The 24,569-nt window shown below is 47.3% G+C and overlaps 1 protein-coding gene across 1 annotated transcript in view; it reads left to right on the top strand.

The window, feature by feature from the left end:
- The first annotated feature begins 785 nt into the window (after nucleotides 1-785).
- LOC148023223 (uncharacterized) overlaps nucleotides 786-24,569 on the top strand; it is a 38,119-nt gene continuing 14,335 nt past the window's right edge. Inside the window, exons 1-3 of the mRNA XM_087696238.1 lie at nucleotides 786-1,680; nucleotides 1,825-1,987; nucleotides 2,646-2,729. Coding sequence (XP_087552364.1) covers nucleotides 861-1,680; nucleotides 1,825-1,987; nucleotides 2,646-2,729 — 1,067 coding nt within the window. The 5' untranslated portion in view covers nucleotides 786-860. The remainder of the gene's footprint in view (nucleotides 1,681-1,824; nucleotides 1,988-2,645; nucleotides 2,730-24,569) is intronic.

The raw sequence follows: 24,569 nt of genomic DNA, 5'->3' as shown, positions 1-24,569 counted from the left end.
AGGAGGAGGAGGAGGAGGAGGAGGAGGAGGAGGAGGAGGAGGAGGAGGAGGAGGAGGAGGAGGAGGAGGAGGAGAAGAAAAAGAAAAAGAAAGTCTTTGAGAAACTTTGAGAACCAGTCATATAGAACTAGTCATAATGGTTTTTTGGAGATATAGTTTAGGCTCGATCATGTTAATGTTGGTCTTCTACTCCTTATATATCAACAAGTACCACATTCCCATATATTGCATTTTCCTGCATTCAACATCGCTTTTGAAGTTCAGATTATGTTCCTTTTATCAACCTTCCATGAACTATCTTACCACACGAAATATGCTTTCAGACTTCGTACTGGGAGAACACCAACTCAAAGCACCATGAGAATCTAGGTGTGGAGCACCTAGTCATTTATTACTCTAGTTCTCAATTCGAATTTGAAATAGCAAAAAGTGGCTTCGGAGTTGACACTTTTGGGAGGCTCAAGCCCTGGCCCTGAATTCAAATTTGACATAGCCAAAAGTTGCTTGGGAGGTGCCGCTTTTGGGACGTTTGAGATAGGTGGGAGGTTCGGGGATCATGGAACTCACATTCAAATTTGTAATAGCCAAGAATAGCTTACCAGTTTTAGGAGGTTCGAGATAGCTTGGAGGTTAGGGATCATCGTGAAGGTTTGGAGATAACCGAATCCACAATCAAAATTATAAATAAATAAATAATAGATAGATTTTGTATTTTTATACTAAAAGTTTTCCTAAAGTTCAAGGTTTTTAACCTTCTTCTTTAAATTTACGAGGTTCCTTTTAAAACCTTTGCATTACATAAAACTTCGTTTTTCGGCGAGCACTGACACTGGTTAGCTCATAGCATAACCCGGCAGACAATGGATGCGAGTGAAGATGATGCTGTGCCCACGCCTCGAGGAGTAGAAAATGCAGAAGATGCAGGCGTGGCGTCATCATCACCAGTAGACAACGGCATACAAACCATCACCGTTCAGAATGATCCCTCGTTGCAGGAATCTCCATCCATTTCTCAGAAAGAGGACCACCAGAGTGTGGATGATGCCCTTGTTTTCGAGACACAAGACGTAGAACAGCGAAAGCCTCCTGGCTTCACGGAAACAGGAGACAATGACTCAGATTTGTTCTCGAAGAACAGAGAGAGAAAGACTCCCCTTCTTTTTTTTGACACTGATGAGAAAAGGCTCACTCTGGGCGATTTTCGCACCTTCGACCTCACAGACATTGACGCGTCCTTGCAGTTGCCAGGAGAGGGGCTGGAGCAGCTTGCAAGAACTGTCCCAAAGAGAAGCAGTGTTGCAAGATCAGACACGAAGATGCCAACATCATCATCAACATCATCATCACCACCATCATCAGGCAATGCAGTGAGGGACAGAGGCCGCCTTCGAATCCACAATGTTGGTGGCTCCCTCACGGTCCTGCTCCAAATTGCCCTCCTTGCATGGGGTATTCGGCAGCTGCGCAGTGTCCTTGCCAAACGCCGTCAGAAGCAGGCTCCACGCATCAATACAGTGCCATTCCGGCCCTGTGACATGCCTCATTTTAGCACGTTGAGCCCTTTAGCAGTGCAGAAACTGGTGGATACAAATTGCACGCCCCATATTCTTATAGATGTAAGGTTTCCAGAAGCTGTACGGGCAACTCCGTTCGTCTTGAAGAATGCAGTAAATCTGCCAGGTTAGCATCTTGAAAAGCTTGAATGTATCATATTAATTCAATATGTGACATGTTACTGTGCTCATGTGTATAACGTGGCATGATCATAAATCATCGCAAGCCAATTAAAGCTGAAACATTGTATTTCTTCACGTGTGGTTGCAGAATCAGAGGTAAAAAATGTATTTCAAATGTCTGATTCTGAACGAGCAAGCCGCTTCCCATTTATTAAGAGCCTTGGCAGGAGCCAACTGATTGTTTTTCTCTCAACCAAAGGTCGTAGAGCCCAACGTGCAGCTATTACTGCTGCTGAACTGGGATACAATGGGTAAGTGATGACTTACAAGCATTCCATGCGAAGCACTTGACCTACTGGAATCTGCATGTTGTGCCGATGTTTAGAACTCAAAGCTTGGTCGACCTATTCTTAAGCTCGGTTGAGAGCCAACCTAGTCTGTCATTTGAAGTGCTGATCAAATTGTTAAGTATCTCCCACATCAACTTCCTCATGGATTATTTTATTTCTAAAGTTCTGAAGCTGATTGATGTTCCACTGATTAATCACTTTGTGTAGTAGGGACATAGAGGAGTTATTTCAGATTAAAAGCCTTACTATTTCCATGTGCATGAGTGATCAGATTTAATTGTTTTTAACACAAGTGGAGGATTGCAATGCTGGAAAGCCTGCTAGATTCCATCTCTTTAAGTACTCTGTCTCTTCTTATTCCTGCTGCATTATGCATAGGCTGCTTGGCTGGTTCAGTCAGCCCATATTTTTAAATAGAAAATGTTTCCAGCAAGACTAGGTGCTTGTTGGAAAATTAATATTAATACTATAATTATGGTAAATCTTTATGTCTTGCTTTTGTATAGCTGATATTTTCTTTACAGTATTTCTTCTATGTCATGCTTATATTGAGTTTTTAATTATGAAAATTATTTAAGGATTGGAATGTTATCAATTGGATGTTAAATATTGCGTGCAGATGCTGTGTTCTAGCAGGAGGGATCTCTGATTTTCATCTATTTTGTGGAGACGCAAATCATTTTCAGCCTCTCTTGTTAAGCAGGTAAATGCCCTTTTCAAGTAGCCTGGATATTACATTCTTCAGTTATTTTACCACTGCTTTTTTGCCTTAGCATTTGCTGTAGATTCTTTGACTGTAACTCAGCATGAGCTCATAAAATTCAGGGACGGGTTTGGTTTGTTGCATTTTAAGTTTGTGTGTGTGTGGATGTAAGCATTTTGTTGAGCAAAGTTTCTAGTTGAGTGTGTCCTGATAATGCCATATGTAGGCATCATGAGTCCATTGGTTTTGATGTGACATGCTAAATGCTTAATCGGGTCTTAGATCTTGTGAGAGTGTGCAATGGAAGAGGAAACCTGAACATGGAGAGAGAAGGGAAGAGAAAGACTGCAATGAAAGAAGAGAATAGAAGAAGAAAATCCACACAGAACTTTGAAAGAAAGCGGAATACAATGTGGACTGATCAGTACTTGCACGCAGCCCAAGGTATCAGTGAGGGTACCAGATCCGGTGGCAGCATAGGATGATGGAGGAGAGTCCTTGTTACATCCCCAGACATCTGGATGGGCACTAGTAGCATTAGTCACAGTGGTTAGGAAGTGACTTAGTGTGAAGACACTAGGGCACTTTGGGGTTAGGGTAACTGACTCCTATTTATAAGACTCAAGGCCCTATTGTGCACATTCTTTGTTGTGTGATCACCACTCTTGGACTCTTGGCGTGTTGGGCGATGCATTTGTATATCGGGATGGTATGGGACGCCAACCCTTGGGATGTGGTCTTAACCTGGTGTACTGCTAGCTCCCAGGTTGAGAATGAGCCCATTTGGCTTTATGGTTGGGAGGTAAGTTTGATGTCTAGTCCCTTTTATCTGTGGATATGGCGCGTGTTGTGTCTCATGTGTAGGTTGGATCCTAGAGGGACGTTTCATTGGTAGTAGAGCGTCAACTTGCAATTTGACGCGAGATTTGATGATGTGGATAAAACCTCTTTTGCTCGTGAAACTGTGATGGTTCATGCCTTTTAGGTATGTCTTTATCTCGTTTAGGGTGGTATGGGACATTGCTAGTGGGAGGGGCATGCACGAGGGGCTCATGTTGTAGGTGGTGGATATAGTGACAAGGTATGTTTCTTGTCTAGTACTTGTGCTTGGGTTTTGTGTTAGGGTGATGCTTGTGCGCAAGAATTTTGAATGGTTCTGAGGATTAAAGTCCGGGGAGTTGCCCCTCCAGGGCTATGGTAGACTGCTGTTGGAAGTCGAAATCCTATAGCCCGGATAAGCATAATTATTTTGATTGACTATAATTTTTGTTGATTTAAAAATTAACATTAATACTACCATTAATTTTAATGCTAATGTAAGATAAATTATTATTGTAATCTTAACATATGATGTTTACGTTAATGTGATTATTAATATTTATATTAATATTATGTTTAAGTGTTGTGATAAATACTATTATGAATTTTAATTTTAATGTTGGGGAGAGAGAATGGCTGTGAAGAAGTTAGGATGAGAGAGATTGATCACTGGGTGAGAGTTTGATTGTAGAGAGAGAGAGAGAGAGAGAGAGAGAGAGAGAGAGAGAGAGAGAGAGAGAGAGAGAGAGAGAGAGAGAGAGAGAGAGAGGTTTTACGAAAAAAAGAGAGAGAGAGAGGTGGAGAGATGATGTATTGCTGGCCTTGCGGCCGTTTGACCTGCAGGTTCTAGTCGCCGTCGTCACCCGTCAGGTTCTACTCGCCGTCGTCACCCGCCAGCCCTGCGTGCAGGGGTCCTTGCCGTCGCCATCCATCCTGGGGCGCCGTCGCCTGTCAACTGCCTGTTAGCTCGCCACAGACATCGCCTGTCAGCCCTGCGCTTCGAGGTCTCTGCTGTCGCCATCACACCTGAGCCTCGTCGTCCCTGCACGCTGTGGTCCCTGCCGCTGCCCTTCAATCCTGCGCATCGTGCTCGTAAACCTGCATCATTAGGGTTGCGCCCTGCCCTCTGCGTCACCTACACCATCTCTGGACAGGCCACGACTGAGGCAGACCGCCCCTCCCTGCCGCGGGCCGTCTGTCCTGCGGGCCCTGGTCGCAGACATCGCCTGTCAGCCCTACGATTCGAGGTCCCTGCTGTCGCTGGTCCCTGCACGCCGTCGCCCCTGCAGCTGCCCTTCAGTCCTGTGAATCGTGCTCGTAAACCTGCATCGTTAGGGTTGCGCCCTGCCCTCTGCGTCACCTACACTATCTCTGGACAGGCCACGACTGAGGCAGACAGACGTGCACCTCTGCCTCACGAGAGAGAGAGAGAGAGAGAGAGAGATCGCTCACCTCCTGTCAACCAGAGAGCTCGCCCTCTGTGTGAAGACAGCAGTATGGCTGGCCTGGATTTGGATTTTCTTGACCGGACGGTGGCAGCCCTTGGCCCTGATTCCGATGCAGAGGAGCCGGAAGATATGGTGCCATGCACGGAGGAGTTGCCGCCGAGTTCTGAACAGCCGCCTGCCGGCAAACGCTCCAAGCATACGCCTGATGAGCCAATGAGTCCTCCGGAACGCTCCTACGCGCAAGTGGCCTCTGATCCCGTGGATTCGCAGGACATTGACTGGGAGCATTTGCTGGACTTCGCCAATACTCTGCTCGGCGATTATGTCCAGCATAATACCGAATCTTTTTCTGTTGCAGGAACGGATGATGTGCTGGAAGCCACGGTGGACCCCAAATCAGTCTTGCGATCCTTCTCCGTGTTCTATGACCGTGCAGTTATACTTTTCTTCACTGGCAGGATCCCAGTGCTTTCGCATATTCGCCAGTGGCTGCACCATCTATTGCAAGGGGAGTCTGTTGAGGAGATCTTCCTTGGACCTCGCGGGTTTTATGAGGTCCTACTGAAATCGGAAACGCATCGCGCTGAGCTCCTGTCCAAGTTGCCGCTATTCTTTGATCGCCGCTTGGTTCATGTTGTGCCATGGCGCCCCATGGCCGACTTCCAGCGTCTGCTTCAACGCGAATGCCCGGTGTGGGTGGAGGTGGAAAACTGTCCGGCGGTCTATTGGCCCATGTTGAAGGATGCGATGGCAGTTGTGGGAACAGTGCTGGTTCCCCCAAGCCTCAGGGCGATGAACCGCAACCGTTTATGCATGCTATGGGACACGGCCAGGAAACGGCCCGCGTGGCTTCGCCTCAATTGTTCGGGTATGCATCCTTTGTATTTTCGCTTAAAATGGGGCAACTTTGCGGGCCACTGCTTTTCATGTGGTAAATTGGGGCATTTCATGGCCGAATGCCCTGAAAAGCAATCGTCCTCGGAGGATGCGCAGGTTGTGCTACCCAAGGACGACATGGTGCTTGATGCCACGCCCCAGGAAGCCCTTCAGTCTCCTCATGTCATGGATAAAGGCAAACAACAGGTCCTGAGTGTGGATTCCCATCGCACTGACTGGATTGAGGCACGTCCTAAAAAAGGTAAAAAGTTGGATACAGGCCTGGTGGATCCTGGGCCTCCCGCTTTCCAGGATTCCGTGCGCACGTATACGCGCCGGAAAGAAATGGCCACTTCACAGCAGGCTGCGCGTCCTACGGCCCCGTCGGGCCCCCGCAATCAGTCTCCAAGGAGAGCCTATACCGACGGCCCCAGAGGCCCACCTGCCAAGCTGGCGTTCGATGCCAAGGGAAATGTTATTACACCCTGGGATCGGCGTTATCCCCGCCCCTCTCCCAAGGCAGTGGATTTCCCTTCTACCTCCAAAGCAGGTCGCCAGAATTCTTTTGCAGTATTGGCTGATTTTCTGGATGAGGGTGTCCTGGATGCTCTCGCGGAAAAGGTCAAATCGAGGCAGCAGGTGCCTCGTTCCTGACTTCCTTCTTTGAGGATACATGAAGATAGCCACGTGGAATGTGCGAGGCATTTGCTCTCGCCATAAGCAACATGCCATGTGGACCGACTTGCACGAGAACCAGTGGGATGTATTGTGTGCAGTTGAGCACAAAAGTCACGGTGAAGCAGGAAAAGTGATGGATTGTCATGGATTCCGTCAGTTTTATGCAGGGACCCATGCTACGCACTATTCGGGCGTGCTGATGATTGTCCATGAGAAATATCAGCCTGTCCTTGTTAAAAATGATGTGCAGGGCCGCTTTCTGGTGATCGAAGTCTTATTCGAAGGAGAGATTTTATGGCTGTTGGGCCTCTATGCTCCGAACGATCCCGCATCCCGACGGGATCTTTGGTCCACTTTGCAGGGCTCCATGTCACTCGGCCGAAGGGGGTTCTTGATGGGAGATTTCAATATGTGTGTTGACTCTTCTCAGTCCACTTCAGGGCATTCGGTAATGGATACGCCGGAAAGCCGGGTATGGAGTTCCTTTGCTTTGCACGTGCTCAAGCAAGATCTTTGGTCGTGGCTTCACCCTTCTTTTTCAGGGTTTACTTTTCATTCCGCACAATATGCAACTACCTGGTCGCGACTGGACAGAATGTATATCATGCAGGGCGATGATTTTCTTCCCGAGATGCTGGAAATGAAGGTCTTGCAGCAATATGCGTTGTCGGACCATTTCCCCCTCCAGCTTGAGATGCGAGCACACTCTATTGCACCTTTTGTGCAATTCCTGGATAGGCTCCCGTTACGTTTCAACTCCTCTTATTTGAAGCATTCAATTTTCCAGGGCTATATGCAGCAGCTGATTGAGAGGTTCTTATTGGACTTCGCCTCTGAGGGCTGGCCTTCATTTGCACGGCTGCTCTCTAATGTGCAGCGGGTTGCTCGCCAGTATGGGATCCATCATGCCTCGCTTTGCCGCCGACGTCGACATGCAGCAGAAGACTTACTGGCCTTGGTCCGTTCCTTGCTCCTGGATTCCCCTGATGATGATTTTCTGCTGTCTCTGGAGAGGCGGTTGGCCCATCTTATTCAAGTGTTTCAGTTGAAATCTTATCAACAGGCCAAGCTGCTCAACTTGACGGACACAATGCAAGATAGCGCCTGCCAGTCTCATAAGTTCTTTCGCGCCTTGCATGCGTCTCCGGCTCGCGAAAATATGACCAGACTCCAGGATTCGGAAGGTCGCATGGTCACGGATCCGCAGACCATTGTCACTATGTGCAGAAACTATTTTATGGAACTTCTTGGTTCCTCTTCCTCGCCTTCTAGCCAGGTTACGCATGCCCGCTCGGTCTTCTATCATCTGGTCCGCCAGTAGGTTCCAGTTGATATGCAAGCCGCTTTGGAGACGGATATTTGCGAGGAAGAGGTTATGGACGTTTTGTTGCACCTGCCGAATGATAAAAGTCCTGGCTGGGATGGTCTCACTAATGAATTATTTCAGACCTCGGCCACGCAGTTGGTGAAGCCATTGGTGGCCATGTTTCAGCAGGTGTGGGAAAGGGGGGTCATGCCCTCCTCATGGAAAGAAGGCCTTATCAAACTAATTCCAAAGGTCCCTTCGCCGTCAAAGTTGCAACACTGGAGACCAATCTCTTTGATGGGCTCCATGTATAAAATCTACTCCAAAGTGCTGGCGAATCGGCTCCACAAGCACCTTCCAGCTATTGTGCATCCTCTCCAATATGGTTTCATTAAGGGCCGCAACATTCTGCATAATATCTTAAATGTGCAGATGGCTATTGACTATGCGCGGCACTCCGGTCAGGAAGTGGTATTGATCCAATTGGACTTGGAAAAGGCGTTTGATTATGTGGACTGGTCTTTCATTGCAGACCTCATGTCGGCTATGGGCTTTGGTACACGAATGTCCCGATTGATCTACACCATTAGTGCTGAGGCTTCCTCCAGAGTTATGCTTAATGGTGGAGTTACAGAGCCATTTGTCCTTGCACGCTCGGTCAGACAGGGTTGTCCTTTGAGCCCTCTCTTCTTTGCCCTGGCGACTCACCCGGTCCTTTCAATGTTATCCTCCATGGCAGCCTCTGCTCAGCTGGCCGGGCTGTCTCTTCCGTTGGGTCAGCACTTCGTTAGCCAATCTTTGGCTGATGACACCTTTATGATTTTGCAGGCGGACAGGGACAACATTCGAAGGGCATTAGATGTTTGGACACTCTTTGGTCAGGCCTCTGGGCTTCGCATCAATGCCCTTAAGTCAGCCATTCTCAGTTGTACGGAGCCTGATTTGCAGTCCTTAGGCTGGCAAGGCCAGGTGGTTTCCCGTGGCTCCATTGTCAGGGATCTTGGATACCCATTGGGGGTGGATGTACGGCCAAAAGCCCTGCTGGAGTGGATTTCACAAAAATTGGCGGCGAAGTTTATGTATTGGAAGTCGCAAGCGTGGCCATTCCATGTCCGCCACAAAGTGGCCCAGACAATCATGCTTCCAATGCTAACGTATTTCCTGCCTTTGTTGCCATGGACGCCTACTACTTTGAAGGCCCTCACCCATCCCATCCGTTTCATGCTATGGAAGAAGGATTCACTGCAGGCCGGCATTTCCTGGATTTCATGGTCGCACGCATGTACCCCTAAGCGCATGGGTGGCGGAGCTATTTTGGATGCACACACTCGTATGTTAGCTCTCCGTTGGTCCCTTTTTCGTGCCATGTGTGTGGATCATCACCCATGGACCATCATAGCCCGTTATTTTCTTGAGGACAGCGGGCTCCGCCATGGCAACACACGGCTTCGGGCCTCCTGGTGGCATGTCCTTAATGCTGACTCTCGTGTTTCCAGTCCCTCTTCCTCTTTGTTACTGCACTTGGTCGGCTCTTGGAAAGTGGTGCTCCAAAAGGCCCGTTGGCACCCAGTAGGGGACCGCTTGCAGACCAACTCCTTTCAGCTGGAATTGTTGGCAGTATCGAGACTCCTTTCATGGGAAGATAAACATCAACTCAGACCAAGATTTAATCGGATGGCCCGGTTAGGTGTGACGTCGGTTGCGGATGCTACCCTTGCCACTCGCAATGTCCTCGTATCATTTCGGACTGCTCGGCGACTCTTTCAGATCCCGCGTGGATACCGTGATTTATGGGAGTAGCTTTCGTCGAAGCTTCAGGGTCGGCAACCCTTTCCTGCCTTGACTGTGGATCGCCCTTGGCAGGACTGGGACCTTGCAGGCCGCCTGAGTCTGGAAAAGGCCTCTACTAATCAGGTGTATCATCTTCTTGTTCAAGATCACCAATGGCTGGGAGAGAAAGCTAACACTGTTTGGGACCTGCGGAAATCGCTGTCATGGTGGCAGAAAACGCTGATGGAGGGCTGGCTAAATAAGACACCTTTCAAATGCAAGGTTTTTCTTTGGCGGGTGATGATTGGTGGTCTTCCTCTGGCCTCGGCCCTTGCCAAGCGTCGCATCTCGAATGGCAATTGTTTCTTCTGTACCACACCGGCGGAATCGGCCCGACATCGTTTTCTCTCTTGCCCGCTCGCCAAGAATATCTGGTCACTCTTGTCGCACATTTGGCGCGCGGTGGTGGGATCCTCGCTATCTCCTTTCGACTGGGTTTTTGTGCGCCCGAAGTATCCCGCACCGCCACAGTTGCATGAGAAGATCTTATTTCACTTTTTCAGATATTGGGGATGCTGGCACATTTGGACCACGCGCAATGCTTTTCTCTTTGATTCGGCCTCTAATGTACCCCGACATATTGCCAGGCTTAAAGGGCTCTTGCATTGGCAGCTAGATATCATCCGACACTCCGACTTGCTCCCTCGGGAGGATTTGCATCCGTGGCATATGGCAATTGCCTCTGGGTCGTTGCCATGATTGGTGTAACCTTTTCAGTACATTACTACGGGGCTTCCCCACACGTTGGCCTAGGGCCCTCGTGTATCTTGTAATCAGAAAAAACAGAGAGAGAGAGAAAGAGAAAACCTCTTCACATGATGGCTTTGTGTCATCATGTATCTTGTAATCCAGTAATCTTGTATTTTTTTTCGTAATTAATATAATTACCTTTTACGAAAAAGAGAGAGAGAGAGAGAGAGAGAGAGAGAGAGAGAGAGAGAGAGAGAGATTCTTTGCGCATTACGAAAAAAAAAAGAGATTCTTTGCGCAGTTACGAAAAAAAAGAGATTCTTTGCGCAGATGGGAGAGGCCTAGTCAACCCGGATGGGGAGGCAGAGATGGAATGAACAGAGATAGAAAGAGGGGGGTAGTCGACCATGAGGTTGGCTATGTGTTTGAAATTGGACGATTCATTTGATGACTGCAAAACTAGTTGCTATGGTCAATGGGTAGGAGATGTGGAGGCTTTGATGTCTCTAGATTGCCTATGTGAGAGACGTAGAGTGGAGAACCAATTTTGTCAATTCAGGTGCCCTGATTGATCCAGATTGAGAGGTTGCATATTCATTTTTTCTTCTAAGAGGTCACATTTCCTAAAAGTAGCTCTCTGTCTCTTTTCGTCTTGATAGATTGAACCTTTAATTAAAAGTTGGAATCTAACCTATTAGTTGCCTCCTGCTTTCCCAAAAGAAAAAAAAGGGTTTGTACAAATCTGCATTAAATGCACTTTGTTTGTAGTCCTATTCTTCTTATTCCGTTGTGTCTCTTTTAATTTTGATCAGCATACATTCTTGCATGGTCTTTCAGTCTTCTTATTTTCTCTCAACTTATATATTCTCTCTCACCGTCATTACTTTGTGTGGTGTATCTCATTTCAATGCACCCATTCCTACCGAACCTCAACGCATGGAGAATGCCCGTTTGGCTTCTCTTGAACCCGAACACATGTACGGGCAGCATATTGAAGCATCTTTTTTCTTCAAATTTTATGGGGATTCGTTGCTAGTGGCGGTTCTCCAAGCTCAAATTAAGGACATGAAATGGCAATTGGTCGAGCTATGCTCTTCCCATTTTCCGTTTATACTTGCAGCCATGAGGATGTTGCCTCTTCAACTCCAACCCGAACACATGTACGGGCAATATATTGAAGTATCTTTTTCCTTCAAATCATATGGGGATTCATTGCTAGTGGCGATTCTCCAAGCTCAAGTTAAGGACATGAAATGGCAATTGGCCAAGCTATGCACTCCCCATTTTCTGTTTATACTTGCAGCCGTGAGGATGTTGCTTCTTCAACTCCAACTTGACCCCTTTAAGGGGGAGAAGAAAGAATCTGATGGGACAAATATCGATTCATGGCTGGTCAAATAGACCATGTATTTTGATTTGTATCAGTTCGATGACTCAACTATTGAATAGATACAAATCATGTTACATGGAAAGGCGTATGCTTGATGGGCAGGGGTATGCCCCAAGCTGGAGACATGGGTTGATTTTCAATCCATTTTTTGAAAGTGTTTTGTGATTGATAATCGGATTGAAAATTTCCGTAAGTTATTTGAGCTAGATGTGGGGGAAAAGAGCTTGGTTACATATTCACAAGAGTTCAAAGATTTTTCACATTAAACAAAGGCCTTGGCATTGCTCTACATGCGATACCTTGGATAATTGTCAAGTATTGCTTTACATGCGATACCTTTTCGGATTTCTGTTGGACCACCAAAACGAGGTGCTCCGCAATCAGTCACACTTGCTCGAGGATATCTACAGGTATGCAAAAAAGAAGAAGATAATTACTTTGGTTGTGAGTAGGGGCAGCAAGTGGTTCAATAGGGGAGTCCCATCGGGTTGCCTCTACCTTTAAGTAAAAGAATGTTAGAAGTGGGTGTAGCGATGGAAGTGTAGAAGACTGTTGTAATAGATTGCACAACATGAGAGAAAAGAGAAAACTGAGGAAATCAAAAGAACATTGCAAAGGGAGGATGTATATATATGTTGGGAAAATGGAATCCATATATCAAATAGGAGGCAATTGTATACAACAATGAGTCACTGGCTATGTGGCATTGGCACCGCCTCCCTCTTTCTAGCAAGACTTGCATTGGAATCTACAAATGATGAGTGAATGATTGTAGAGGAGGGAGCTTGAATATATAGGGCAAAAATATGCCATAAATGTGATTAGATCTGTCAACATTAAATGCTGATTGGCTAGTAGTAAATGCTAAAATCACCATAATCATGACATATGAACAATGCCTAAAAATCACTACAATATTTGACCCAATAAACCACATGCCCAAACTCATACATGAGCTGACTATACTAGTAACACCCTCTTTAAGATCATGGGTGATTTGATACCATACAATGATATAATGATAATGACTTATCATAGTCTATACAACAAAGATCTCTAGAATCGGACCATGGATACCCAAGCAATGGGTGATTAAGCCACCACCAAGGTGCCTCGGAGTGAACTTGATGCGATGCTGATTGTATCCGAACCTAAAAATAGAGAAGAATCATAATTGCACTTTGTGTTTATCAACAATGCGTCACAATAGCATGCATGACCATCTTGTCAAAAATGCCTCTGAGCATATGTGATGATGGATTCCCCGTTCAAATTGCCAAAGTTGTGTGTGCAACGGAAGAGAAACACGGAGAGAGAGAGAGAGAGAGAGAGAGAGAGAGAGAGAGAGAGGAAGAATATTGCATTGACTGAAGAAGAATGTTGATACAATGGGGATGATTGATTAGTCTCTGCACGCAGCCCAAAGTGTTAGTAAGGGCATTGATCAAGTTGATAACGATGGTAGCACCAAGCACAGAGTGTTAGAGTGTGCACTTGCAAATGGAAGACTAAAGAATGAGGAGTGTGTGTATCTACCATGTGGGGGGTGTGGCTATAAATAGGCAAAAGACCAAAAAACTGGCTGATCTGCACTTTATAGGGGCCATAAATACTGGCTGATTAGCAATAAATGCTGGTCACTCTCCAAAAATTGCCAAAAAAAAATAGAGGCACCGAAAAAATCCCAAATGACAATGACAACGTCCGACAGGTGTAGGTAGACTGTGAAAAGCGGAAACTAGCTTGGGAATGCACACAAGCATTAGACAATTGAAGAAAATGTACCTAAACTACCGAAACTCCTATGTCTCATAGGAGCTCTAACAAGAGCTCACAACCAAAAGATGATGGATTGACATGACTAACATAGGCAGTCTAACACCCTCTTGCAGATTCTGGGAGTGTTTGAATAGCCAACAACCTCATGTGATGAAGCATAGAAGCCGTGGGCAAAGGCTTCGTGAAGAGATCTATTGGGTTGTCCTCTGTGGGATAGTAGGCTACCGCTAACTCAGAATCCACCATCCGCTCTTGAACATAGTGATATTGAACCTCAATATGCTTCATGTGTGCATCAAATATAGGGTTTCGCGAGAGCTAGAGCACTATGGCTATCCACAAGTAGCTTTATAGGTTCAGGCTAAGGAAAGCCAATCTCCACCAATATGCGGCGAAGGCAAACCGCCTCCATAGTTGTAGAACATAATGCATGATATTTTGCCTCTATAGAATAAAGGGCCATAGTAGGCTACTTCTTGGTGGTCCATAAGATGATAACTCCCGATCCAAGGGAGAAGGCATAACCTGTAGTGGACTATCTTGAATCCTCATCACTTTTCCAGTCAGAATCACTTGAACCAGAGATAGTAACCCTCTCTCTACACATGATCTTGTAGGATCAAGTTCCTTGTAAATAACGAAGAACGTGTAAGGTTGCTCTCCAATGCTTCTGAGTGGGAGTATTCATGAAAGAAGACAACAATTTCACAACAAAAGAAGTGTCTGGCCGAGTGTGAATAAGCTAGATAAGGGAGCCAATAAGATAGCTAGAATGGGTGGCATATGTAGGGGAAGCTTCGGCTGCCAAAAGCTTGGTCCCCAGGTCCATGGGGCAAGAAATTGGTCGACAATTGACCATACCAAACTCTTAGAGAAGCTTGGTAATGTACCTATGTTGTGAAATAAAAATGCATTGTGCCATTTGATAGATCTTCAATCCAAGGAATAAGTGGAGGATCCCAAGATTCGTCATATCAAACTTGTGTTGCAAAATTTCCAAAGTACGATCAACCTCCTGAGTATAGCCCGAATATTAGACATTTGAGCCATAGGTGCAAAAGTCTCAACATAGTCTAAACTTGCCCTTTGAGCAAAACCCTTGGCAACAAGCCTATCTTTGTGCTTGTTCACGGAACCATTTGCAAGATACTTGGTCTCATAGACCCACTTTACACCTATCACCTTCCGCTTAGGGGACATGGAACCAACTCCCAAGTTTGATTATGCTTGATAGAATTGAGCTCCTCTTACTTGGCTTGACACCAAATATTGTGTGCAAGAGGCTCCTCAACTGTAGTAGGCTCATTGTCATGAAGAATTTGTGAGCATAGTTTACACATAGTGAACTATTCCGGTAGGCCTATAAGCAAGTTGATCTGCGTGGATTTGTAGGAGAAGCAGGAAAGTGAATAACACATGAATCCTACATGAGTTGTCGATATCAACGAGGAATCTGAATAAGCTTATCCTGCTGCGAGGGAGATTGAGTAGCCTTCGATACTTGCAATGTACCTATTTGGGGAAGGGACTCCCCCTCACCAAAGGGAAGTGGTGGAAGTATGCAACGAAGAATAAGAAGTAATTGCATTCATAAAAGGTGGCAGGGAAGCTAGGGTAGAGAGTGAAAAAGGAGGAGAGGGAGGAGCTGAAGGCGAAGAAGGGGTGCTAAGGTGCAACCTAGAAGGAAGTAGAGGAATTGAGGGTGGGTGAGGGCCAATTGACGACAAAGAATCACTTGTAAGAGAACCATTAATAAGATCCTCGGAGGCCACAACCTCATCGAAGATCACATCCCTACTCACCTTAAGCTTCCATGTCATCGGGTCATAGAGTCGGTAGCCCTTCGTGGTAGCATTGTAGCCCATGAAAATGAGCTTCGTGGACTTTGAGTCAAGCTTTATTTTCCTATTCTTCTTGTCCACATGAACAAATGCATTGCATGCAAAGATGCAGAAGTGGGACACGGAGGGCTTTTGACCAAAGAAAGCCTACATCAGGGAGTCATGTCTTGTAACGTAGAAGTCATGGAGTAGTTGTGCATGTGAACCGCACCAGTCACTGTCTTAACCCAAAGGGTATGAGGAAGACCCTGATGCTTCAACATCGATTGGGCCATCTCGAGCATGGTCCGAGTCACATGTTCCACCATACCATTCTTTGAAGGTGTATTCGGATGGGTATATTTCACTTGAATGCGGTGATCCTTGCAAAATTGAGAATAAAGGTAAGAAGTAAACTCTCCACCGTGATCTGCTCATGAGTTGTACGCCACGGACTTTGGAAGTAGTCTATGTCTCCACAAACACGTTCCACTCGTAGAAACGGGAGTATGTCTCGCTCTTGTACTCCAGAAAATAAGGCCACACATAATGATTGAACCATTGTCACCGCATCTTGTGTAAAGACCATGTGGGTACCAAGCTATGTAAGACCATGAATAGACAAGAGGTTAAAACCTAAATTTGGTACATAGAGAACTTTGGCCAAAGAAGACTGCTTGCCTGGCAATAAAGGAACAGTTCCAACTCCTCGAACGAGAATGATAGAGTTGTCAACAATGTGCCCCCTCTAGCACTCGGGTCTTGAAGCCAATTGTGTCTGTATTAGGTCATGTGAGAAGAGGCCCCACCGTCAATGAGCCAAGGCTTGTGGAAGAACTAAGAGCAGTATCCTCCTCGGTAAATACATGCACATAGATAGACTTTGTTGTCGTGGGGGCAGCCTTGGTATCCTTCTAATCTTGCTCCTTTGGCTTTGAATGGGGGTAGTTTTGCCAACACTTCTCCTTGGGATGAGTGCCCTTTTCGCAGTGTGGGCACTTGGGCTTATTCTCCTTCTTCTCATCCTTCTTATCCTCCTGCTTCTTGTCCTTGGCTTGCACCTTCTTCTTCGTCCCTCCACATATACTTGTAGTAAATGCCTTGGTAGAGCCAAAACCACTAGCCCCAACCTCTCTGAGTTGCTTGTCATGCTCCAAGACAAGTGGTGAAAGCACACCCCCCCTCCCCCCCAAAATAAGAGTATCTTACGCATCCTCGATGGGTCGGTGTAGAAGACATGGAATTGAGGAGATGCCTGTTGCGTCAAAAGGATCATAGCCATATCTGCAGAGGATATCATCCGACCAAGAGATGCAAGCTCACCTCTCATGTCCTCCATCTTCTTGATGTGCTCCTTCATAGAGGAGGAATCATCAAGACTGAGCATCTGCGACTTCTTCTCAAGGGAAATCTTGTGGGCAAACGTCTTGTGTTGATACAAAGATGCAAGCTTCTTCCACACTTCGGCGGTGGTCTTCAACCTGTGAACATGCACAAGGGCAGAATCCTGCAAACTCATAAAGAGAAAGGATCAGGCTTGAGAGTTGAGCCAATCCCACAAGGTTGCTTGATCCACGGAAGTCCCATTTGTTGGATTCTCCTTAGTATGTGGGATAGAATAAAAAACAAGAGCCCAAAGATCAAAGGTGTCAAGTATGCACTCCACCTAACACAACCACAACGAATAGTTTGAACCATTTGAGTTTTTCTTCTTTAGGTAATGAAGGTAAGAGATGCATCTGTACCGAAGGTATCAAGGACGACATCTTCACTTCGGACGGAGCCTTCTGTAGATGAATACAAGGGGGACAGGTGCAAACAGGGGACTCCTCTTTCCAACTATCATTGTGATAATCGTGTCTCCGCCCAAAAGAGCATCTAGAAAGAAGCTCCTCCTCTGAGTCATCAAAGCTCGTGAATTGGTAAGACATCTTTGATCATGCAATTACCCAAAAAGCTGTGTTTTGATAGAGAGAGCACGGGAGATGGAAGGCAGTCAGCTTATGAATTGTAGATGTGTCGTCTGTCAAGAAAGAGCTATCGCTTGCCCAAAGAAGGGGGTTGCCTAAGCCAGGAAGCATTCGCCTACAGCAGGGAATTTGTGTTTTCAGCAAAACGCAGGAAACAAGGGCTGCTTGATGTTTGTCTAGATGCTGTTGCTTGATCCGAGATGGCGTTGCCTAGCTTTCTAGAGAAGTCACTTGGCTGCTAGGAATGTCAAACTAGGACCACTTGTACAGGCTGTGAATGCAGCAAACAGAGGTTGAAAATCTGCATTCAATAAATTTGGGCTGCTCGTCCGCAATGAAAACCTGCTCTTTGAAGAAATCTCGAGACTATCTCCTCAATTAGGTGATGATACCATGTGAGAGTGCAACGGAAGAGAAACATGAACACAAAGAGAATCAGAGAGAGAGAAAGAGAGGAAGTAGTAGATGAAGGAAGAATACTGCACTGACTGAAGAAGAATGCTGATACAATGGCCCAAAGTGTGAGTGAGGGTGCTAGATCAAGTTGATAACGATGGTAGCACCAAGCATGGATTGTCGGAGTGTGTGCTTGCAAATGGAAGATTGAAGGCTGAAGAGTATGTGTATCTGCTAAGTGGGTGGTGTGGCTATAAATAGCCAAAAGACCAAAAAACTGGCCAACCTGCACTTATAGGGCCATAAATGCTGGCCGACCAACAATAAATGCTGGTAACTCTCCGAAAAATGCTAGAAAAAATAGGGAGACCTCGGAAAAATTGGAGGGCATTTGGATTAGTTTTGAGAGAGAGAGAGAGAGAGAGAGAGAGAGAGAGAGAGAGAGAGAGAGAGAGAGAGAGAGAGAGAGAGAGAGAGAGAGAGAGAGAGAAGGAGCAGAGAGAAGCGAGCGTGAGCGATGGTGCCCTGTTGCCTGCGTGCCCCGTCGCACCGTCTGACTGCCCGACGCCTGACTGCCCGTCGCGCCCTGTCACCTGACTGCCCGTCGCGTCGTCACCTGACTGCCCGTCGCGCCCCGTCGTCGTCTGACTGCCGTCGTGTCCTGTCGTCTGCGAGCTTGTCGCCTGAGCGGCCCGTTCGCTGCACGCCTAGTCGCCTGCCTGCCCCGACGCCTGCGCGCCCCCTCGTCTACGAGTCACGGTGCCCTGTCGCCACGCCGCCCAGTCCTGTCCCTGCTCTCGCCCTGGCCCGTCAGTCGTCTGTCCTGGGCGCGGGGATTCGTGCCGTCGCCCTTCAGTCACGTAGCTCCACGTCTGTTACGTCTCAGCCCTGCACATCGCCCTGTTTCGTTCTGCCTTGTCTACTGCCTGTCCCGCTGAAACGTCTGCAGCCGCCCCGCCAACTTCACCTGTGCTGCTGTTCGAGGCTCTGCCTGCGTGTGCTCCTCCTTTCGTGCAGAGGCGCCCAGCTCCTGTAAAACCCTAAACCTGACCATCGTCAGAGAGGCAGCGTCTAGGATAGCGTGCCTCCTGCTTTGTACACAGCGAGAGAGAGAGAAAGAGGGAGAGAGAGAGAGCGGTCCTGATCTGCACTGTCGGTCAATCCTTCTTCGAGAACAGCTCGTCATACACGATGGCTGGTTTGGATCTGGATTTCATAGATCAAACGGTGGCAGCACTTGGCCCGGACTCTGATGCTGAGGAACCGGAGGATATGGTTCTGTGCACTGAAGAATTGCCCCCGGGTCCTGACATCCAGCCTGCGGGTAAACGTACCAAGCATACCCCGGAAGAGATAGGTGTTACTCCGGATCGTTCCTATGCGCAGGTTGCTTCGGATCCTGTGGACTCTCAGGAGGTGGACTGGGAGCATCTGTTGGAATTTGCCAACACCCTGCTTGGTGAATATGTTCAACATAATCAGGAAGCCTTCTCTGACTCTGCTCCAGACGATGTTCTGGAAGCTACCGTCGACCCAAAAACTGTCCTACGCTCCTTTTCGGTATTTTATGATCGCGCGGTGATACTCTTCTTCACTGGTCGAATCCCGCTGCTTTCCCATATTTGCCAATGGCTGCAGAGTCTGCTACAAGGGGAATGTGTGGAAGAGATTTTTGTTGGATCCCGAGGTTTTTTTGAGGTCCTCTTGAAAACAGAGACGCACCGTGCTGCTCTCCTGTCTAAATTGCCTTTGTTTTTTGATCGTCGGTTGGTTCATGTGGTTCCATGGCGCCCGATGGCAGATTTCCAGCGCCTCCTGCAACGTGAATGCCCTGTGTGGGTAGAAGTGGAAAATTTTCCGGCTGTTTATTGGCCGCTATTGAAGGATGCTATGGCCGCTGTGGGCACGGTTCTGGTCCCTCCCAGTCTCAGGGCTGTGAATCGCAACCGCTTGTGCATGTTATGGGATACTGCAAGGAAACGGCCTGCGTGGTTACGCCTCAACTGCTCTGGCATGCATCCGTTACATTTTCGTTTGAAATGGGGCAATTTTGCAGGCCATTGCTTTTCTTGTGGACAGTTGGGGCACTTTATGGCTGAATGCCTCGAGCAACAACACGTTTCAGATGCGGCACATGTTGCTCCGCCCATGGAAGATATGGTGTGTGATGCTCCGTCGTTGGATACTATCCACCCGTCCCAAGTCCTGGCCAAAGGTAAACAACAGGTTTCGGGTCCGGATTCCCGTGCCACTGATTGGGTTGAAGTACGTGCCAAAAAAGGCAACAGGATTGGTGCTGGCATGGAGAGTACTGTGCCAACTACCTCACAAGATTCCATGCGAACCTATATGCGCAGGAAGGAAATGATGTCTTCCGAGCGCTCTGCTCCTGCTATGGTTTCTTCAGCTCCGCGTCATCAGCCCGCCAGGAAAATGTATTCGGATCGTCTAAAGGGTCCACCTGCACAGCTGGCTTTTGATACCAGAGGCAGCGTCATTACTCCGTGGGACCGTCGTTACCCACGTTCCAACCCCAAGCAAGCAGATATGCCGTCTACTTCTAAATCTGGTCCTCAGAACTCTTTTGCGGTGTTGGCGGATTTCTTGGATGAGGGAGTCCTGGACATTCTCGCCGACAAAGTCAAATCGAGGCAAGCTGTGCCTCATACCTGATTGTGTTTTGTATACACATGAAAATAGCCACGTGGAATGTGCGAGGAATTTGTTCTCGCCACAAGCAACATGCCATGTGGATTGCATTGTATGAGAATCAGTGGGATGTCCTGTGCGCTGTTGAGCACAAGAGTCACAGTGACGCCGGTAAAGTTGTGGATTGCCATGGTTTTCGTTTGTTCTATGCAGGAACACAGGCCATGCATTATTCGGGTGTGCTCATGATTGTACATGCCAAATATCAGCCTGTTCTTATTAAAAATGATGTTCATGGCCGCTTTTTGGTTGTTGAAATCTTATTCGAAGGGGAAATCCTATGGTTACTTGGCCTCTATGCTCCGAATGATTCGTTCTCTCGCCGGGAGCTTTGGCAGACTTTGCAGACTTCCTTGTCACTTGGCAGACGGGGCTTCTTCATGGGGGATTTCAATATGTGTGTTGATTCTTCCCAGTCTACATCGGAGCACTCGGTCATGGATGCGCCGAAAAGTCGTATGTGGCAAGGGTTGGCTCTTGCTGTTCTTAAGCAAGATCTTTGGTCCTGGCTACACCTGTCTTCTCCAGGCTTTACTTTCCATTCGGCCCAGTATGCCACAACATGGTCGCGGTTGGACCGTATATATATCATGCAGAATGATGATTTTCTGCCTGAGATGCTCGAAATAAAAGTGTTGCAGCAATATGTCTTGTCGGACCATTTCCCTCTGCAGTTCGAGTTGCTTGCACAACCCATTGCCCCTTTCAAGCAATTTTTGGAGAGACTCCCTTTGCGTTTCAACTCGTCCTACTTAAAGCATACAATTTTTCAGGGCTATATGCAGCAATTGCTTGACAGATTCTTCTTGGACTTTTCCTCTCAGGGCACTGCGTCATTTGAAAGATTGCTCTCTAATGTGCAGCGGGTTGCTCGGCAATATGGGATCTATCATGCCTCTCTTTGTCGGCGCCGTCGACAGGCAGCGGAGGACCTGCTGCTTTTGGTTCGCTCCTTGCTGGTGGACACTCCGGATGATGCATTTCTGCTTGCACTGGCCATGCGGGTGGCCGATCTTATTAAAGAATTCCAGTTAAAATCGTATCAGCAGGCCAAATTGCAACATCTGACAGAGACTTTGCAAGATAGTGCATGTCAGACCCATAAGTTCTTTCGAGCTCTCCATGCCTCTCCTGCTCAAGAGAATATGACCAGACTCGAGGATGCACAAGGTCACCTTATCCTGGATCCACAGACTATTGTGCATATGTGCAGGAATTATTTCCGTGACCTTCTCGGTTCCGCTTCTCCACCTTCAGCCCAAATTACTCAGGCCCGTTCGGTTTTTTATGACGTGGTCCGCAATCAGCTTCCGCAGGACATGCAAGCTACTCTGGAGTCAGATATTGGTGAAGCAGAGGTTATGGATGTCTTGTTACACTTGCCCAAAGATAAAAGTCCGGGTTGGGATGGTCTCACCAATGAGTTCTTTGAAGCTTTCGCTACCCAACTGGCGAAACCATTGCAGGCTTTGTTTCAGCAGGTGTGGGAAACGGGGATCATGCCTCCCTCATGGAAACAAGGACTTATTAAACTGCTTCCAAAGGTTCCTTCGCCATCTAAGTTTACACAGTGGCGCCCCATTTCTTTGATGGGTTCAATGTACAAAATCTTTTCCAAAGTAATGGCGAATCGGCTCCATAAGCATCTCCCTGCCCTTGTGCACCCTCTCCAGTATGGTTTCATTAAGGGCCGAAATATTCTACACAATGTTTTGAATGCCCAATTGGCCATTGATTATGCTCGCCATTCTAATCAGGAGGTGGTACTGATTCAACTGGACCTGGAAAAGGCTTTTGACTATCTGGACTGGTCCTTCGTTGCTGACCTTATGTCTGCTATGGGCTTTGGTGCTCGGATGTCTCGTCTGATCTACACCATTAGTGCTGCGGCGTCTTCGCGAGTCATGCTGAACGGAGGTGTTACTGAGCCATTTGTCCTTGCCCGTTCTGTCAGACAGGGGTGCCCTTTGAGCCCTTTATTCTTTGCCCTTGCGACACATCCAGTTCTTTCCATGTTATCACATATGGCCGCCTCTTCCCAGTTGGCCGGACTGTCGCTTCCTACAGGACAACACTTCATTAGCCAATCCCTGGCGGATGATACTTTTATGATTTTGCGTGCGGACAAGGATAACCTTCCAAAAGCATTGGATGTTTGGGGTCTCTTTGGTCAGGCGTCAGGCCTTCGTATCAATGCGCTCAAATCAGCCATTCTAAGCTGCACGGAGTCGGATTTGCAGTCCTTGGACCGGCAGGGTCTGGTTGTTCCTCGAGGTTCCATTGTCAGGCATCTTGGATACCCTTTGGGTGTTGATGTTCCCCCAAAGCAGCTTCTGCAGTGGATTTCTCAGAAAATGGTGGCCAAGTTTATGTATTGGAAGTCTCAGGCCTGGCCTTTTCATGTTCGCCTCAAAGTAGCCCAGATAATTATGTTGCCAATGCTCACATATTTCTTGCCATTGTTGCCTTGGACTCCTACGACTCTGAATGCTCTCACTCAGTCTATTCGCTTCATGCTCTGGAAGAAGGACTCATTGCATGCAGGTATTTCTTGGATCTCGTGGTCGCATGCGTGCACCCCCAAATGCATGGGTGGCGGAGCTATTTTAGATGCCCAAACTCACATGCAGGCACTCCGTTGGTCCCTTTTCCGCGCCATGTGCTCGGATGATCATCATCCGTGGGTCGCTATCGCCCGTTATTTCCTCGAGGGCCATGGGCTTCGGCATGGCAATACCCAACTCCGGAGTTCTTGGTGGCACGTTCTTAATGCTGATTCGCGGTTTTCCAGTTCTTCTTCATCGCTGCTTACTCATTTGGTGTGTTCCTGGAAACACGTCCTTCAAAAGGCTCAGTGGCACCCAACGGAGGATCGCTTGGCTACTAACTCCTTTCAATTGGAATTACTGGCAGTCTTGCGTTTACTTTCGTGGGAAGGTAAACATGAGCTTAGACCACAATTCAACCGGATGGCACGTTTGGGCTTGTCTTCAGTTGCGGATGCCACCCTTGCCAGTCGCAATGTGCCTATATCGTTTCGTACTGCTAGGAGGCTTTTCCGGATCCCTCGTGGATATAGGCCTTTATGGGAACAGCTTTTGACGGTGCTCCAGAGCAGACAACCCTTTCCTGCTCTTGCTTTGGATCATCCCTGGCAGGATTGGGACCTACAAGGTCGGCTGCATTTGAGCAAAGCTTCTGCTAACCAAGTGTATCATCTTCTGATTAAAGATAATCAATGGCTAGTTACTAAAGCGAATGCTTTATGGGGATTGCGTAAATCCCGTCATGGTGGAGGGCAGCTGTGATGGAGGGCTGGGTCAACAAGACACCCTTTAAATACAAAGTCTTTCTTTGGAGAGTGATGATTGGGGGTCTTCCGCTTGCTTCGGCTCTTTCCAAGCGACGAATCTCCAATGGCACCTGTTTCTTTTGCACCACTACTATGGAATCCGCCCGCCACCGATTTATTTCTTGCCCCGTCGCTAAGAAAGTTTGGTTATTTTTGTCGGCCGTTTGGCGAGGGTGGTTGGTATCACACTGCGCCCCTTTGATTGGGTTTTGGGCCAGCCCAAATACCCTACTCCCGCACAGCCACATATGAAGCTCATGTATCACTTTCTTCGATACTGGGGCTGTTGGCATAACTGGACCATTCGGAATGCTTTTCTGTTTGATTCCGCCCATAATGTTCAGCGGCATATTGTGAGGCTTAAGGGCCTCTTGTATTGGCAGTTAGCTCTTCTCCATCGTTCTGATTTGCTCTCTACGGAGGACTTCCGTCCTTGGCATATGGCAATTTCCTCCGCATCCTTGCCATGAAATTGTAACTTGTAGTACTTAGCACCTCTTCACATGATGGCTTGGATTGTCGTAATGTATCTTGTAATCAAGTAATCTTGTATTTTTTTTCGTAATTAATACAATTACCTTTTACGAAAAAAAAAGAGAGAGAGAGGGACTATTGGTCTGATTTCTGTAGAGAACACAGCCATTGGAGGTTGGGACAGCAGACATGAGCCATTTTGGGGTTGGTGATAGTAGGAAGACCATCGTTTGGAGCAGGTGATAGCATTTAGCAGTAGGCAACAACATCCTGGGAGCTCTAGGCAACAAGTGTCAACATTCA

The sequence above is a fragment of the Lygodium microphyllum genome, chromosome 16, assembly GCF_053477565.2.
Source record: "Lygodium microphyllum isolate KBCC chromosome 16, Lygodium_microphyllum_v1.1.10, whole genome shotgun sequence".
Lineage (NCBI taxonomy): Eukaryota > Viridiplantae > Streptophyta > Polypodiopsida > Schizaeales > Lygodiaceae > Lygodium > Lygodium microphyllum.
This window is presented reverse-complemented; position numbering and strand designations above follow the sequence as displayed.